The 16,235-nt window shown below is 44.7% G+C and overlaps 1 protein-coding gene across 2 annotated transcripts; it reads left to right on the forward strand.

Moving 5' to 3' along the window:
* Positions 1–1,121: 1,121 nt before the first annotated feature.
* On the forward strand, positions 1,122–12,274 carry LOC149333231 (protein toll-like). 2 transcript variants are annotated; one of them, XM_089556006.1, is made up of 6 exons: positions 1,122–2,049; positions 7,572–8,439; positions 9,664–10,232; positions 10,400–10,538; positions 10,639–10,963; positions 11,959–12,274. In XM_089556006.1, exons 1-6 carry the CDS (start codon positions 1,327–1,329, stop codon positions 12,263–12,265), a joined length of 2,931 nt encoding a protein of 976 aa, XP_089412132.1. In that variant the 5' UTR covers positions 1,122–1,326; the 3' UTR covers positions 12,266–12,274. The 2 variants fall into 2 exon arrangements, with proteins under 2 accessions (XP_089412132.1, XP_089412133.1); XM_089556007.1 differs by lacking the exon at positions 1,122–2,049 and having other exon boundaries at positions 7,477–8,439.
* The last annotated feature ends 3,961 nt before the right edge of the window (positions 12,275–16,235 follow it).

Raw genomic sequence — 16,235 nt, forward strand, 5'->3', positions numbered from 1 at the left:
CCCTGCTGCGTCCTAGCAGACAATGCCCTCAATGGTTTCTTGCCCATATTTGTCGCGCAGAGAATGTATATAGTAACATATCCTGTTTTCGACTTTTCACTTTATAAAAAAATATCCTCAAGACGGCCCCAAGTCTTGCAGCTGGTACTCTACGACGATATTCTTGCTCACCTCTGGTGGCGAATCTATTACTTTTCTAATTTACACAACAGCCATTCAGTGCTAAATGAACCACACACATTTTTATGGCAACATATAAATGAAGATTCACTCGCACTACGTACGCTCGTATTTTGGATAATTTTAGTGAAAGATAGCGAAGTCCCGGGGTTGCACAACATAAGGTCTTTGCAGAACCCCACATTCGCACGGGCAGACTAACTTAATTTTTAAGACTAACTTAATTTTTAAGTTTCATTGTGTAGTGCCCCAAACGCTTTCTATTTTTACCCGTAAGCCTCCAGACCAATCCCTTTCGCTTTCAGGGCCCATAGTGATCGTGACAACAGGAAAATCAAACTGTTTTGATTTCGTTTATAGTTTGCTCAACACAGGCGTCACTTCGAAAAGAAAGCAAACTGCCTTTCTTAAGATAGCGAATGCGCGAACGCAGCGGATACAGGATTTCCGCGAGCTCGTGGTATCTCTTTCCTAAGAAGCTCAGGACGTAGAAACGGTTCCCAGCCCTCCCTGACACCTCCTCTGCCTCGCATAACATCGTAACCTACGTGTCTCTGCGGCGTGCGTGATGTCTTCGCGCTAGGCGGGCCTCACAAAGAAGCACTGTCCCAAGTCGCTTCGCTCCATCAAACTGAAAAGGCCCAACTCCAAAGAGAGGGATATAAGTGTGAGTCTTATGGGACACCCTGTTTTGTGTAACTGGTACGCGCATTGTATGCAGAGTTCAGGCAGAGCAGATTCTTCCTACTTACCGGGACGGATAACTGTACAGAGGTGTCGCGCATACGTAGCTCCCCTGCAATTCGCTCTTTCTACGCGGACCCCAGCCTGTTAGAAAAAATATATATCCGAGCTTCTAAACTCCGACAGCAAAGTTTTGGTGGTTCTACCGCAAAAACAGGTAGGGACTTTGATGACTCTCGTCCGGACTACTCCTGTGGCACATCGTGAAGCTACTAGTTGCTGCGATACATACCTTCGTCGCCAAAGGATTAGCTGGCTTCTTGCTAGTGCCTTGACTAAACTCTTCACTTCGTGCTTGTGCCAGACGCCCATATTACGAATTTCCTTCTAGCCCGTAGGAACCCGTCAAAAGCTCAAGACATTAAACCGCTCAGAATTACCTGGAAACATTCGTCGTCAAGAATGGCTACCATTCGCGCGGTTGCCCTAGTCTGCACTCTAGCCGTTTCATGCATTTCCGCATATCCTATGCCCAAGCTGCCCCATTATCGGAAGAAACTCATCAGTACCTGTCCGGTGCTCCAGACCTGCTTCTGCTCCACTTCGGGGGCCGGAGCTCGAGTGACATGTCGTGATTTGCCGAACGGTGAAAAAATCGAAGCAGACATGACCATGATGAAAGGCGTCACTATCAAAAGGCTCACAATTAGAAACGTCTCAGTCACCGATCTGCCAGCCGAGTGGTTTTCCAATCTGAAAATTTTTTATCTCAGTATCGTTCGTTGCCCTTTGCGCGACATCGGAGAAACTGCCATGAGTTCGGCTACCAAACTGTTCAAAATATACTTGAAAAAAACTACGCTGAACAATCTTCCAAACGGTTTGAGCGGTGCTAAGGGCTTGTATCATATCAAAGCAAGTGAAAATATCTTCAAAGTTCTGCAGGGTTCTCTGTATTTGCCTGACTTATGTTCCTTGGACCTACGATACAACAGCATTGAAGAGGTAGACGACGAATATCTGACTGGTTTTACCAAGTTGGAGGTCCTGTTGTTGTCGCACAACAAGATCCAGCACCTCTCGCCCGTTCTCTTCAAGAAATCAAGAAATTTAAGAGAAGTCCGACTAGCCAGAAACCGCATTATGGTAGTAAATGGCCTGTTTGACGGCTTGGATTACTTAGAGGTAAGCCGACTGATTTTTTTCTCATTATTTCTGGTATAGTGTACAGTGTGGAAAGTTTATGTATAGTGTGGAAAGTTTTGTTATCTAATCTAACTGGAAGTTACAACGAGCTTGAATTCAGCACCCCACCATCACAGCTTCGAATGCAGCTTATTGCACAGTTTAGTGTGGGGCGCACGAGTAATTTAGAATACATCAGGTTCCAACAAGCGCTCAATCAAGTACCGGCTCCGATACTCAGTGCTAACTTTGTCATTTCTAGGAAAAACACTTTCTTGAAGGATTCCTTGACACAGTGGCTAAGGAGCAAGTAAAATAAGAGTGGAGCGCTGCGCTTGCTCAGTTATATCTTCTGTGTTCCTCTGGATCGGCTGACGACAGTGGTTCCATGAAATCATTGCCGTGCAGCACATAAGAGCTCTGTACGTGGAACACAATTTGAAAATCAGCCTATAGGCCGTTGCAGAGTACAACTAAGTGACCAATATTCAGCACAGTTAAACGCCACTTTTGCCACGAAAGTAAAAAAATATTCTATTAGTATAGGCGCCACCGAAAGTTTGTTGCACCCAAAGCATGAATTGAAAAACGAGTTTGCCCTTTGTCAGAAAAGTAAGTATTTATAGTAAGAACCAAATCAATCGAAGTATGTTGTTTGCAAGTCTGGCAATGGAAGTCACTCATTCGAACTTTTTATCGGCCCGGTATTAACGCCCGTGCTTCAATACATGCGTCGCTTCAGTAAGGCAAGTATAAGTCCACGCTTTTAGAATATGTCCTTCAGCGTCCTGCCCCTGCGTAGTTCTGCGTTTTAAAATGATGTCAAATTATCTACCCCCATCAAGCACTCTTAGAAGAAGCCATCTTAAAGCACCGCCAAGAAGCGATGAAAAGGGCACTGTGACAAAACGTCCACATATGGGTCCCATATTTTGGGTTCTCGCATCTCCAAAACATAGGTGTAGGGTGGATAAGTCACATATTTCGCCTTACCGATCACTCTAGAGCGTGCGGGTTTTGCCCATTCACATCGCACACATCGTCGGGCTTGATCATGTGGTTTGAACGGCCTGGCGTTCTCGCCTAGACCTAGTAGGTTTACTGACAGGTCGTTTAAGAACACCCTTAGGACCAGATAATGTCTACGCTTACAGAACCACGGACTGAACAAAAAAAAATGTAGTGTGAACCTACAGGTAACATGCCTACTAAACAAAGAGGGCAGAAAACAGCATAGGCGCAATAACGAGCCTCTTGGAAGACCGAAAAACATTACAGCTCGTTTCAAACCTGCTTTATTTTTAAGATCACCCACGAGAGGTACTGGACTCGCGCAACCAATACGTTGCAGTGTCCTATCGTGGATTAGCGGGCAGGCAAAAGTAGGTGTGAGATTCCTTACAAATCATGATGTAAGTTACAGCAGAGGAGTTCTATAGTATTAACGAGATGGTGCCAGCTCTTGTAACTAGGCTTAATAAGAGGTAATGTATTTCTCCTTCCATAGGCTGCAACTGGTGTGACGGGGTTAAGGCCTTGTCAGGCTTCCAAGCCTTTAGTTTTATGCCACCCGCAGAGATTCATATGTATTGTTTCCTGCAAGTAACAAATAAGAGGTACAACATGAAGGCGGTGCAGGCCTGCGTGTCTATACCCAGCCATGATGACCAGATCATTGGAAGCTTCTATGATGATTTGGAATACCAATCAATAAATTAAAATCACAGTACACTGTACTGACGGGCGACTTCAATACAATGGTAGGCAAGAAGCAGGCTGGAGACCAGGCGGTAGGCGACAGTCATCAAGGCTCTAGGAATAGCAGAGGGAAGTTATCAGGAGAGTTCGCAGACTGAAATAATGTACAGATCGTGAAACCTTCTCCTGCAGCCAGGAGAACTGGAAGTGGACGTGCCAAAAGCCCCAGTGGTGAGACTAAAGATAAAATAGGCCACACTATGCGCCAACTCCGGCATCGGGCAGGAAGTGGAGGTCCTCGAAAAGGGGCCTTGTAGCGACCACAGAATAGTAAGGTCTTGAATTAGCTTAGACTTGAAGACGGAACGAAAGAAACTAGTAAAGAGGAAGCCGATTAACGAGTTAGCGGCGAGGAGCAATGTAGAGGAATGCTGGATATCACTACAGAACAGATATTTGGCTTTAACCGAGGAAGACAATCTCAATCTTAAAACAGTAAATGATAACCTCCCAGATATCATTACGGAGTGCGAAGTCGAAGTAGACGGCAGAATAGCTCGACAGGATACCGTCAAGTTATCTAAGGAGACGAAGGATCTGATTAGAAACACCAAATCATGAAAGCGTCCAAGCCTGCGGAAAGAAAAGGAATGGCAGAGCTATCAAAATCAATAAATAAGTGCAAGGAAGCTGAATATGGAGAGAATGCAGCATGATCTAAATAACTGAGGAAGCCTAAAAAGAGTGAAGAACTGTATAGACGTAGGTAAAAACCCCATGTATCAACTAAGAGATAAAGAGTACAATGTCATTAGCAATGTGTATAAGATATTTGAAGCAGCTGAAGTGTTGTACGCAAATATATATAGTAGCCAATGTAATCAGAACCTTAATGAGAGAGGCAGTTGCGCAGAGCATAGTGACAGCCAGCCTGGAACGAAAGAGGTAGTTAAAAAAGCCTTAGGAGGAATGCAGGCGACGATAAGGTAACAGCCGAGCTGCTGAAGTACGGAGGTGAGATTATGCTCGAAAAAGCAGCCACTCTGCATACGCATTGCCATATGACCTCTGTTGTACCAGAAGCTACGAAGAATGCTAATTTTACGTGTATTTAAAAGAAGGAGATGTCAAGGATTTGAGAAATTACAGACCGATCTGCTTAGTGCCCGTTGCCTACACTTTATTTAGTAATATAATTGCTAATAGAGTGAGGTCAACCTCAGACTTCCATCAATCAAATGATCAGGCGGGCTTCCGTAAAGGATACTCGAAAATCGACCATAGTCACGTTATCAATCAGGTGATAGAAAAATGCGCAGAATATAACCAACCCTGATATATAGCTGTCATTGATTACGAAAAAGTATTTGACTCAAGAGGAAACCTCAGCTGTCATACAGGCATTGCGGAATCAGGCTGCAGAAGAGACTTTTGTAAAAATACTGAAAGATATATATAATGAGAGAACAGCTACTGTAGAATTCGATAAAGCCTGCAATAAAATTCTGTTAAGGAATAGTGTCAGGTGTTCGGAGGCCTAGAATGAGAAAGTTGGCGATAGGAGTTAGTGGAGAATACCTAAGCAATCTGCGATTCGCTGATGATATTGCCTTGATTAGTCACTCAGGACATGAACTGCAAAGCATGATCCGTGAGTTATACAGGCAGAGCAGAAAGGTAGGTCTAAAAATAGCATGCAGAAAACAAAAGTAACGTTCAACAGCCTTTAAAAGAAAGAGCAGTTCTCAATTGGTAGCTAAGTGTTGGAAATGGCAAAAAAATGCGTCTACTTATGATCTGTATCAAGAGAGGAAAAAATCTGGAAGAATAATAATCGGGTGGAGCGCATATGTCAGGTTTTCTCAGATTATGAATGGCAGTTTGCCAATGTCCATCAATAGAAAAGTGTAAGAGAGCTGTGTTCTACCGGTACTCACCTAAGGGGCAGACACGTGGAGACTAGCGAAAAGGGCCCAGCCTAGGTTAAGGACAACGCATCGAGCTATGAAAACAAAAATGAAAGGTGTTACGTTAAAAGAGACCCCTAGCGGGCAGTGGTGGTTAAGGGAACAAACCCCAGTTAATGACGTCCTAGTCCAAATCAATAGTATGAAATGGGCTTGGGCAGGGCGTCTAATGCGCAGTCGAGGTAACCGCCGGACCTTAAGGATAACGGAGTGGATTCTAAGGGAAGGCAAGAGTAGCAAGGGGTGGCGGAAAGTTATGTGGTCTTTTCAGATTAAGAAGTTTGCCGGGCACGGTGGCAGCAACTTACGAAGGACAGGGTTAGCTGAATAATTGGAAAGACATGGGAGAGGCCTTTGCACTGACGTGAGCGGGGTTAGGTTGATGATGGTGATGGTCATAATTAAAACCGGCTTCTCAATACTGTGCCTCAGAGGGTGTGCACCCCTAGCATGCTAACGTGGAAAGATTTCGAGCCATACTAAACAAATCTCAGTCAATGCTCTGGCGTGCTCGTCAGTGGACTTTAAAAAATTACAGTTTATTAAAATCAATGTTTAATCCTCTGTACCTCATATCCAAGCTAATGCGCAGATTCGGAACGTTAGCCGGCATGTACTGTGCCATGTTTTCGAGACCTTTGAGTGAGCCTGTTCTCTGGTTGAGGACTGCGTGACAAACAAGGCATGCCAAACTCGAAAGTCCTGCGACAGCAGCGAAGCTGCATGCTTTTCTCCTTTGATTGATACCGTGGCAGACGAATATTGTTGCACGATGTATTGCATGCTAAACTTGATGTACAAAAGTTCGTGGAAACACACACACACGCGCGCACGCACGCATAGATGCACGCACGCACGGCAACGCGCGCTCACACACACACACACACGCACGCAGGCACACACACAGACTAGACTTCTTGATTTCAATTGTGACGTGACGTTTTTGTTGGCAATGCAATTTTTATACTTCACACAAAATTTAACAGTAGGGAAGAACGAAACATTGTTATGGCAACGCTCTAAATTTCTGCAAATAAATCTTATGCCACAAGGGACTCAAAAATATTAGTTCCGAAATTTCACAAAGTGTGATGTTCGAATCCCCGAAGAAGATAACATACGACGTTTTTCAACCCGATACGTTTTTCCATGATATGTAAACTTTTTGTTATGTCTTGTCTACTTTGGCTAAGCTGTATGTCCGGAATTGCGGTGAACGGCTGTTTCAGGCCACATGTTTCAGTCTACAAGCAAGCCTGGCCCTTCTGAGTCGTGTTCTCCTTTTAAAACATTGACCGAGCCCGTGCACTACCCTAGAAGTGACCGCCGGTTTAGAAAAAAAGAAGCGAGTTCTATTATGGCGGTAGGCGATGGAAGTGAACTCTTCCGCCTTCGATGGCGCATTTCCTGGGACGGCACTTGTTGTTCCATGCTATAGCTAAGGGAGGATATCGGCGGATCACACTTCATGGCTACGGTATCTGGAGAGGAGTTTTCTTGTGGAGCCCGGGCTGGTTGGAGGTAGCCAGAGACTGGAGGCATTTAAAGGGGAGCAAACATAAGGGAAATCTTCTTTTATTTATTGCGTTTGCTGCGAGATCGGTAGTGTAAACATTGTATATACGAGAGAAAATTCAACATATTGTAACGTAGAAAATCAGGCAGCCATCTGGCACAAGTACTATCCAAACCGATTAAATCTATTAGGCTTTTTAATTCCAAGCAATATACGCGAGAAGCAAAAAAAAACTACTATGCGTTACTTTGTTCCAATGTTTATTGCTTTGTTTTTCCGACTTGGTGAAGTTGATTTCGGTGGCGTGCTGCTCTTAATTATTTCACTGAAATTCTTTTCAGAAAATCGACCTGGAGAGCAACTTAATAGCAGACATCAATGAACTTGCCAAATCAAGGATGCCGTGCCTCAAAGAAATCAAACTCTCGCACAACAAGATTGACGTCGTACCTAAGTTCGTCTCATCAAATTCCGCTATTGAAGTGATCCTCATGAACGATAACCAGATACGCGTCATAGAGCCTACAGCTTTCAAAACTCTCAAAACGCTGCGTCGTCTGGATCTCAGCGAAAACAAGTTAAGTTACGTAAACTCGTCTGTTTTTAGCACTGAATCAAACTTGGAATTTCTAAACATGAAGGGAAATCAGCTGACGAGCGTGACAGAGATGTTCACGCACACACGGCGAATCAAGGAACTTAAATTATCTTCCAATCGCCTAACTCGCATCACCGATGCGCTTAGATATCTCGGAAGCTTAAAAAAGCTATCTCTCAGGAACAACCTCATCAGCCACGTTCCCGACGATAACTTCAAAGACAATACGGACCTTCTGGAGTTGCACCTGAGTGAAAACCACATTCAATGGGTTGGTAGGAACGCGTTCCGGGGGCTTGTAACTCTTCAAGGCCTGTATTTACGGAGCAATCGGTTGGTTTCTCTTAATGGTTCCGCGAGACATCTCGTAAATATGAAATACTTCGATGCCGCCCTCAATCGAATTCAGTACTTAGAAAGGGGTGAATTCGGACGAAACACGTTCCTCGCCTACATCTCCCTGATGGGAAACAACATCACCAGCGTGGAAGGCGCCTTCACAGGAACTGTGCACCTGAGGGGCCTCGGCCTCGCAGGAAATCAGATTGCTTTGCTTCGCCGGAGGGATTTTCCGCTAAGCATGAAAGCTGCACCAAACGTCACCCTGGACCGTAAGCTGTCACATTTTCTTACCTCTTTCTAAGTTGTGCTGTTTCTTTTATTGTTCCTAATTTACATCAATGATTTGCCCTATAATGTAGACTCAAAACTCACATTGTTTGCTAACGATTGCGTCGTATACCACACCATAATCAACCAACCTTGGCGTTAAACTTTTCTCAAGCTTTTAAACTCCGACAGATTTATAAAATCTGATTTTTAAAATCCGATTTCGAATAGATATTCACATCAAACAAAAAATTTGGGTCCTTTCCTCAGAATTGGCATTCCGATTCAACCTTGGAGCGCGAACAGAACATAATAAAAGTCATTCACAATGTAATCTGCAGTACTTTTAAGACTGAAGAAGGAGGTTGCGTTGCTGAGAAGGCAAAGGATTAAACGCAAACTTCAAATCACAAATTGAGCACTGATGAACGGGAAATCAGCCGAAAAGGGTCGAAAATCGGCACGCCCTTAAATTCAGAGCTCTGCCGCTCGTGCGCCTAGGATTCTACATTAACCTGAGTATGTAAGTATTGCAACTGGTATTGATATCTTCTAGTGCAAAAGTTTTGGTATTTTTTCACCTTGGTTCAGTTTATGGTTTATGCTCCAAAGTGACTCAGGTTATGAAGGCGCCGTAGTGAAGATCTCCGGAAATTTCGACCATAAAGGGTTCTTTATCGTGCACTGACATCGTACAATACACGGGCCTCGAGAATTTCGGGGACATCGAAATTCGACCGTCGCGGCCGGGATCGAACCTACGTCTTTCTGGTGAGAAGCCGAGCGCAATAACCACTGAGCCATCATGGTGGCTTTCGCACCTCGGGTTCATAAGGCAGAACTATTTTAGGACAGGTAACACGTGGAGCAAAACGCGACGATGTGTCTTCTGGGGAAGCTGAATTAATGACAATGACATTAGTGGCGGTGACATAGAGATTCGCCATCTTTAACGCCGACGGTGGTGCCTTGTATGGCACTCGAGTGCTCTCGCTGATGACACATACAGCAGCCGGCTGCGTTCTAGCCAACATTAGGCCATGATGAAGGCGAAAGAAATCTCATCAACCACCATAACACAGCGCCGCTGAGTAGTAGTGCTCTTACTGCCAATCTAACACTCGAAGCTTTCATTTCTAGGAAAGGGGCAATAAAATGTTCGTTAAACTAAAGCCTTTCATTTCTACCAGTATCATCGCTATATTTATTATGTTTCCTTGTTGCAGACAACCCTTTGCTATGTGACTGCAGATTGGCCTGGCTTGTACGGCGCAACAGTGAAGTGCGCTTAACGCGGAAACCGATGTGTCAGAGCCCACCGCGGATGAAAGGAATCTGGCTCCGCAGCTTGAGAGAGGCGAACTTGAACAAATGGCAGGATGACTGTGAGCAGGGTTGTAGCTGCACCTGCCGTGATGATGGATTCGGAAACCAAGACATCGTCGTGAACTGCTCGTCGGCGGGCCTGAACCGGTTGCCGAAAGTGTTGCCTGAAAACACGACTCATTTGGATCTGCGGGACAACCGCCTCGAAGAGCTTGATGCCTCTTTCAAAAACCTCGCTCCTCATGTGGAAGCGCTGTCTCTACAAAACAATCGGATTTCAAGCCTGAGTGCGAGCACCCTTCCCGGCGAAGTGCACTCACTCGATCTTAGAGGCAACAAGCTGAGGAAACTTCCGCATGGCCTGGTTTTGGAGCGCAACCTGACTTCTTTGTGGCTATCCGGAAATCCATACCACTGCGGATGTGATGATTATTCATTCAAGCAGTGGCTAGACGCTCACGACAATGTGGTAAGCCTATCCTCTGATCATATAGAGTAATCATGGAACGCGGGATCTTCAAAATTCCATAATCTGTCATTCTAAATTATTTGTATTTTTGCGATTAACCGGTTCTTTGCTGCATCTTGCACTTTTTTACTTCATCGGTTCTCTGTATCAACCTTTCTCTCTGACAGATTCGGGATTCCAGACTTATCACATGCGCAGAAAGCTTCAACGCATTTGTGTCAAACAGGGCAATCATCACCTTAGGGGAAAACCAACTTTGCCCTCCATCTTCTCCAGCATACCTGACGTACCTGCTGTACGCCTTCGGTGCGTGTAGAGCGGTGACGCATTTGTGGGCTTGAACCCTGTGTGGACTTGCGCCAGCAGTGCGCTACTGCAATACACCACCTTTCTTTGTCTTGCACAGTGATGCTGGCAGTCATCCTGACACTCTCAGCGGTGTACTTTTTCGGCGAACGCTACCTGAAGGACTGGCTGACCATGCGAGGTGTCTGCAGCTGGGTGAAGTGCATCAGGGAGGAAGACCTGGATGCAGAAAAGATGTTTGACGTGTTCCTATCATACAGCAGCAAAGATGCAGGCTGGGTGCATGAGCAGCTGCTACCGGAACTAGACGCTGTCGGCTTATCCTACTGCACCTACGAGCGGAACTTCAAAGGCGGCTTCTTGCTGCAGGACATCATCCGCGACGCTGTCGCTTGCTCCAGGAGGACAGTGCTCCTCCTCACCCGGTAAACATGTTTTCTTTCATGCGCATAAGCTAGTGCACGGCTCTTACTCAATCCTAACCACTTCTCGGTCACCGCCTGCCGGAACCAAATAGTTCTGGGCAAAGAAAACCAATAAATAGAATGCATTCTTGGTCTCTTGATTTACAGGAATTCAAAGGTTATATGTCTTAATCTCTTTTCTGTTATCCCGATAAATTTTTCTTTGAAAGCAAGGGCCACAGTGGAATGCTGTTGCTGACTAGCACTTTGCAATCGTCTGCATCGATGCGACGCCAAAGCTATGACCGATCTTTGAGGTCAAACACGTCCGGCCACTTTTGATTTCTTTAGGAGTTTGGACTTGGGCGGTTCTTGAAATCCAACTGAGGAGATTCATGACAATGGGAGTCTTTTCTACTGTACAGAAAAATTTGTCACGGCAACCCCTCCATGAAACGAAATTACTCTGACCTTTGCATACGCTTCCTCATGACATGGTTTCGACACCTCTCCAATTCCATGGTTAGGGACATTAAACCGCAGCAGGTAGCCATGCGCAGCTAAAAATACGACCCGAGGACAGGGTGTGTTCCTTAGAAGTAAGCTGCATTCATTTTGATTGACCTAATTGATGAATGTACACAATACTTCTCTAAAGGTCTTCTCTAAAGGTCTCACGCACCCTTCGAATTTAGGAATAACGCGAGCTCTGAAACGTAACCCGCATGCAGGGAATACATGCTGTTGGATTATTTCACAGTAGTTTCAGAAGAAAAGGCAAAGTGTACCGGTGAATGCAAATTTTGATCTGTCGCTTTTGCCTGGGGAAATAAAACTAAATACGTCACAGTGTTTATTCTCAGCTTGTTGATTGTTTTGCATCGGCAAGTTGGTGAAAAGAAGTTTATGAGGAGTTAGCAGGCAGGTTTCAGGGATATCTCTCTTGCCATCTTGGAGGACATAAACATGAATAAAGTTTCACGGCCAATGTTGCTAATGCGTTCTCACTTCTGCAGGAACTTTGTGGCAAGCGAATGGTGTCGCTGGGAGTTCCGACTGGCGCATCAGAAAGCCCTGGAGGACAACGTCAACAGACTGATCATTGTGCTTGTCGACGAGGTTGCCCCTGGTTCTCTAGACGAAGACCTGCGCCTCTACATGCGGGCGGCGAATTACCTCCGTTGGGGAGAGCCGAACTTTTGGGACAGGCTCTACTGCTCGATGCCCAAGAAGGATGCCAATAAGAAGCTCATCAAGCAGAAGCCACCGCAGCCAGCTCTTGTCCAAATCGACTCTATCGAACTTAAAGAGATCACACCTTAGAATCTTTATTTCGACTACATTCAGCATATCACTGAGACAGCAACACTGGTAAGCATTTGTTCAGGCGGAGTAGAGTGTTTCGTGCTCTGGAATGTTCCCCATGTGTGGCTGTGTACTTCTTGTGGAACATAGTAACTCTTGAACGAAAATGAGAACGTTTCCTGAAGGCTATACTCATTACAGACTACTTCGTCTTGTGAAGGCCTCATAGCAATACAGAACGCACTCCAAATGAAGCGAAACAGTTTCAACGTGAATGATGGAGAATAAAATTGAATAAGGAACCTCTTGACACCCAGCCGCCGCGGTGGCTCAGTGGTTATGGTGCTCGGCTGCTGACCCAAAAGACGCGGGTTCGATCCCAGCCGCGGCGGTTGAATTTCTTTGGTGGAGAAATTCTAGAGGCCCGTGTACTGTGCGATGTCAGTGCACGTTAAAGAACCCCAGGTGGTCGAAATTTCCGGAGCCCTCCACTGCGGCGTCTCTCATAGCCTTAGTCGCTTTGGGACGTTAAACCCCATAAACCAAAGCAACCAAACCTCTTGACACACATCCACGCAAGAATGTGTGGAAAAACGGGCGAGCAGCCTGAGCTGACTAGTCCGTTTCTTTCTGGGAAAATATGACAATACACTTAGCGTGTGAGAAAGAGAAAGCGAACTTCAACGGCCACATCCTAATACTGGAAGAGAAATCTTGTGTTGAAATATATTTATGCTTCTAAAACTCGTATAGACAAATAATCTTAAGCTACCGTCCTATGCTTCGAAAAGAAGGACCACAATTTTAAACTTACGACCTTCTTTTTAAAGTCACGTAGCCCGTTATTCGTTCTTTGTCAGATCACAGTATGAATATAATGCTTTACTACCATACGTTAACAATGTAATACAAAATTAAGCCTTTTTTCACACATTAAATGAATAATTTGTTGTTTTTATGTATGTAAAGCTGACCCCCTGCTTTAACGCCGATTGAAGAAGTAGGTACCAAATAAATGAAAAATAAGTCGTGAGACTGCGAATCTTTATGCAGAAGAGAAGTGAGGGGCGGGCAATCTGCGCAGAGCCAGCAACGAAGCGTATAAAATAAGAAGAATCCTAGAAAGCTTCCAAGGTTTTTTAGGGTACGTGGAGTTTCGAAATCTCGGACTGCAGCGATCTTCTGCGGATCCGGTCTGATACTATCCTTGTTGGCCAGGAAGGCAACAACTAGAGGTTGCCGGTTCCTAAAATGACAGTTTTTTTTTGTTCAAAAGGAGTCCCGTTGAGCCGATGCATTCAAGAACAATATGGTCTTTCATTGTGCTCTTGGAAGGTATTCCTGAAAATGATGACATCATCCAGGTAACACATGCATAATTTCCATTTAATGCATGAAGGACAGTGAACATTCAGGGGTGTTGTATATCCAAACAGCACCGCACTAAATTCGTACACACCATCTGGAGTTACGAAGCTGTTTTCTCACGGTCGGATGGATGCAAAATAATTTCCAATAACCAGATCCCGAATCAATAGAGGAGAAATATGACGCCAAATACTGCACCGTCAATACGAGCTAAGGGGTACGCGTCTTTTTTTAGCGCATTTAAACCACTTCACTCAACGCATAATCTTTTTTTTTTTCCACTAGGATCATAGGTGGAGATCAAGGATTCGAAGATTCTCGAATGACTCCTCTCTGCAGTGTTTCGTCCAGCTGTTCTTGGATTATCTTGCGTTCTACCGGGGAGGCTCTGTAAGGTTTCTTGAGAATAGGGGTTCCGGTTCCTGTATTAATTTTATGCTGTAGTCGAGAGGCTGGGGAAATGGTTACCCGATCCGTTGGAGGCAAAGTCGAACACTTGCGCACGATTCCTGAAAATTGCTTGCAGCGTACGCTGTTCACTAGACAGTAGCGGTTTGTTGACAACACGCTCAAACTCAACACAATATTGACAGTTCCCTTTCGCAGCTCCTTTGCAATCAGAAATAGATTAAATGGTGTGGATCACATGGTTCTCAAATCTCGCGAGTCCTGAACCAGAAGGAAGACGAACAGGCTCCACTGACGCGTTTACAGTCCAGAGGTATGTGCGATCATCCATTGCATTCACGACGGCGCTTGGCACCAAAATATTTTTTTCCCGTTCGAGACATTTGGCTCGACGAGTAATAAGCTCGTGCCCACGAAATGATGGGATGATTTCACAGGCATAAATTTTGCCGTCACCGCAGGCAGCAGCGCATCTTCTCTCAGGGAGAGCACTCCTTCATGATGTTGGGACATATTATCCACTAACGTGTTGATAATGTCTGGCTTTCAACAAATTTTACCGGCACTGATGTCTAGTGTTTCACCACACTCGCGCAAAAAGTCAACACCCAAGATCACGTCATGTGCGGCGCGTCTCAATACAACGAATTCTGTTCTGCAGCACTTGTCACCAAGCGCAACTTAATATCAGCACAGACCAACCAGAACTAAACCTTCACCCCCAAGTCCGCAGTAAACGAACTCATTCTGTCCCACATAAATATAACTTTCTGTCGAAGGCGGTTCTTAAATGAAAGGCTCATAACTGAAACAGGGGCACCAGTGTCAACCAAAGAATCCGTTTCAACATTATCTACACACACTGGCGCTTTGTTCTTCAGCATTATGATGGGCAGAAGGTATCCACGAAGTTGACTGTCCGGTGACGTCATCTCCAACTGTCGCACAGCCTAGTTTCCCGGCGGTGGACAAACAAAGCGGCGACGAGCGTATATATCAATATTGACCAATAAATATTTGTTTACAATCTAAAGGAGCGACTACAAATTTAGGTCTGCCTGGGTCACTGGAAGGTTTTGCCGGGTAGATAACAGCATGACTCGAGGAAAAAATTCAAACATACAAAAAAGAATTATATCTTATAATTTCTAATTAGGAGAATTTGGACTTGAAGATTTTGAAAAGAGAGGGTGTTGTTTCTCTGCGCGCGTTAAAAGAAACCATTTCAATAAAAAGCTTTTTTAGTAACTTGCTAAAGAAATTGGTTCAAATTTTAGAGGCTGGCAAGTTCATCGCATCTGGTTCACACTGTTTGCACCAGAAACCATTCTAGTGGTCGGATATGTCGGCCAGGTCTATAAGGGAAACAGTATTTATTACAGGATTTCAATTCAATGGTTTTAATAAAGGCCAAGACAATGGCATTCGCTGTATTCAGAGAGAGCTTACAATTATATCTATTGGTAGAATGTAAGAGAGAGAACTGAGAATATTTATTAAATTTCAGTCCACTTAGTGGATTGGCGGTTCGGTTGCGCAACCACTAATCGATTCTATTAAAATCGAAGAAAAAAGATTGCGCACGTTTCTGAAGGCCACCATAGAAGAGGAACTATGCTTTTCTGTTAATATAGCAACAGCAGCCGGGACAGCCTTCCCTAAAGGTATTTGCCGCTTTCTTTGCATCAGAGTGTGACGAAAGCTTTTTTTTAATAAAGCTGCAATTTTTGCGCCAAGGTATTGTTATTGATAAATGACAGCCCAGAAAATGAACAGAAGTGAAAGAGCGGCCTCAGTACGCTTGGCAATGTTTCGACAGGATGACTTGTCTTCGTGCGGGCTAGTGTGGTCATCATTGGTAAGGGTTCATATTTTGCGTTCACATCGAGGGAGAGGATAAAAAATTGGAGAACCCGAATTTGAATGATAGTTGGCCAGGTAAGAGGGCTGGGAGATGTACCACGATGAAAAGCAAGTGTGGTTGACCTCGAAAGACTACTGTTAAGAAACACAGTGGCATAAGGCAGCCAATTACGGGAAAGTTGAAAAAAATGAGGTGTCAAGGAGAGAGAGAGAGTTAGCCCGTCACCACAAAAAGGCATGAGAAATATCCCGGAACACCGGAAAAATGAAGAAAGGCAAAAAGAGAAGGTGCAGCCAGTGGGGAAGCAAAAGCTCACTGAAATTCCTCAGCAGCAAGCGTGCACAATGG

Source organism: Amblyomma mixtum, chromosome 8, assembly GCF_055824585.1.
Source record: "Amblyomma mixtum isolate Tamu chromosome 8, ASM5582458v1, whole genome shotgun sequence".
Taxonomy (NCBI): domain Eukaryota; kingdom Metazoa; phylum Arthropoda; class Arachnida; order Ixodida; family Ixodidae; genus Amblyomma; species Amblyomma mixtum.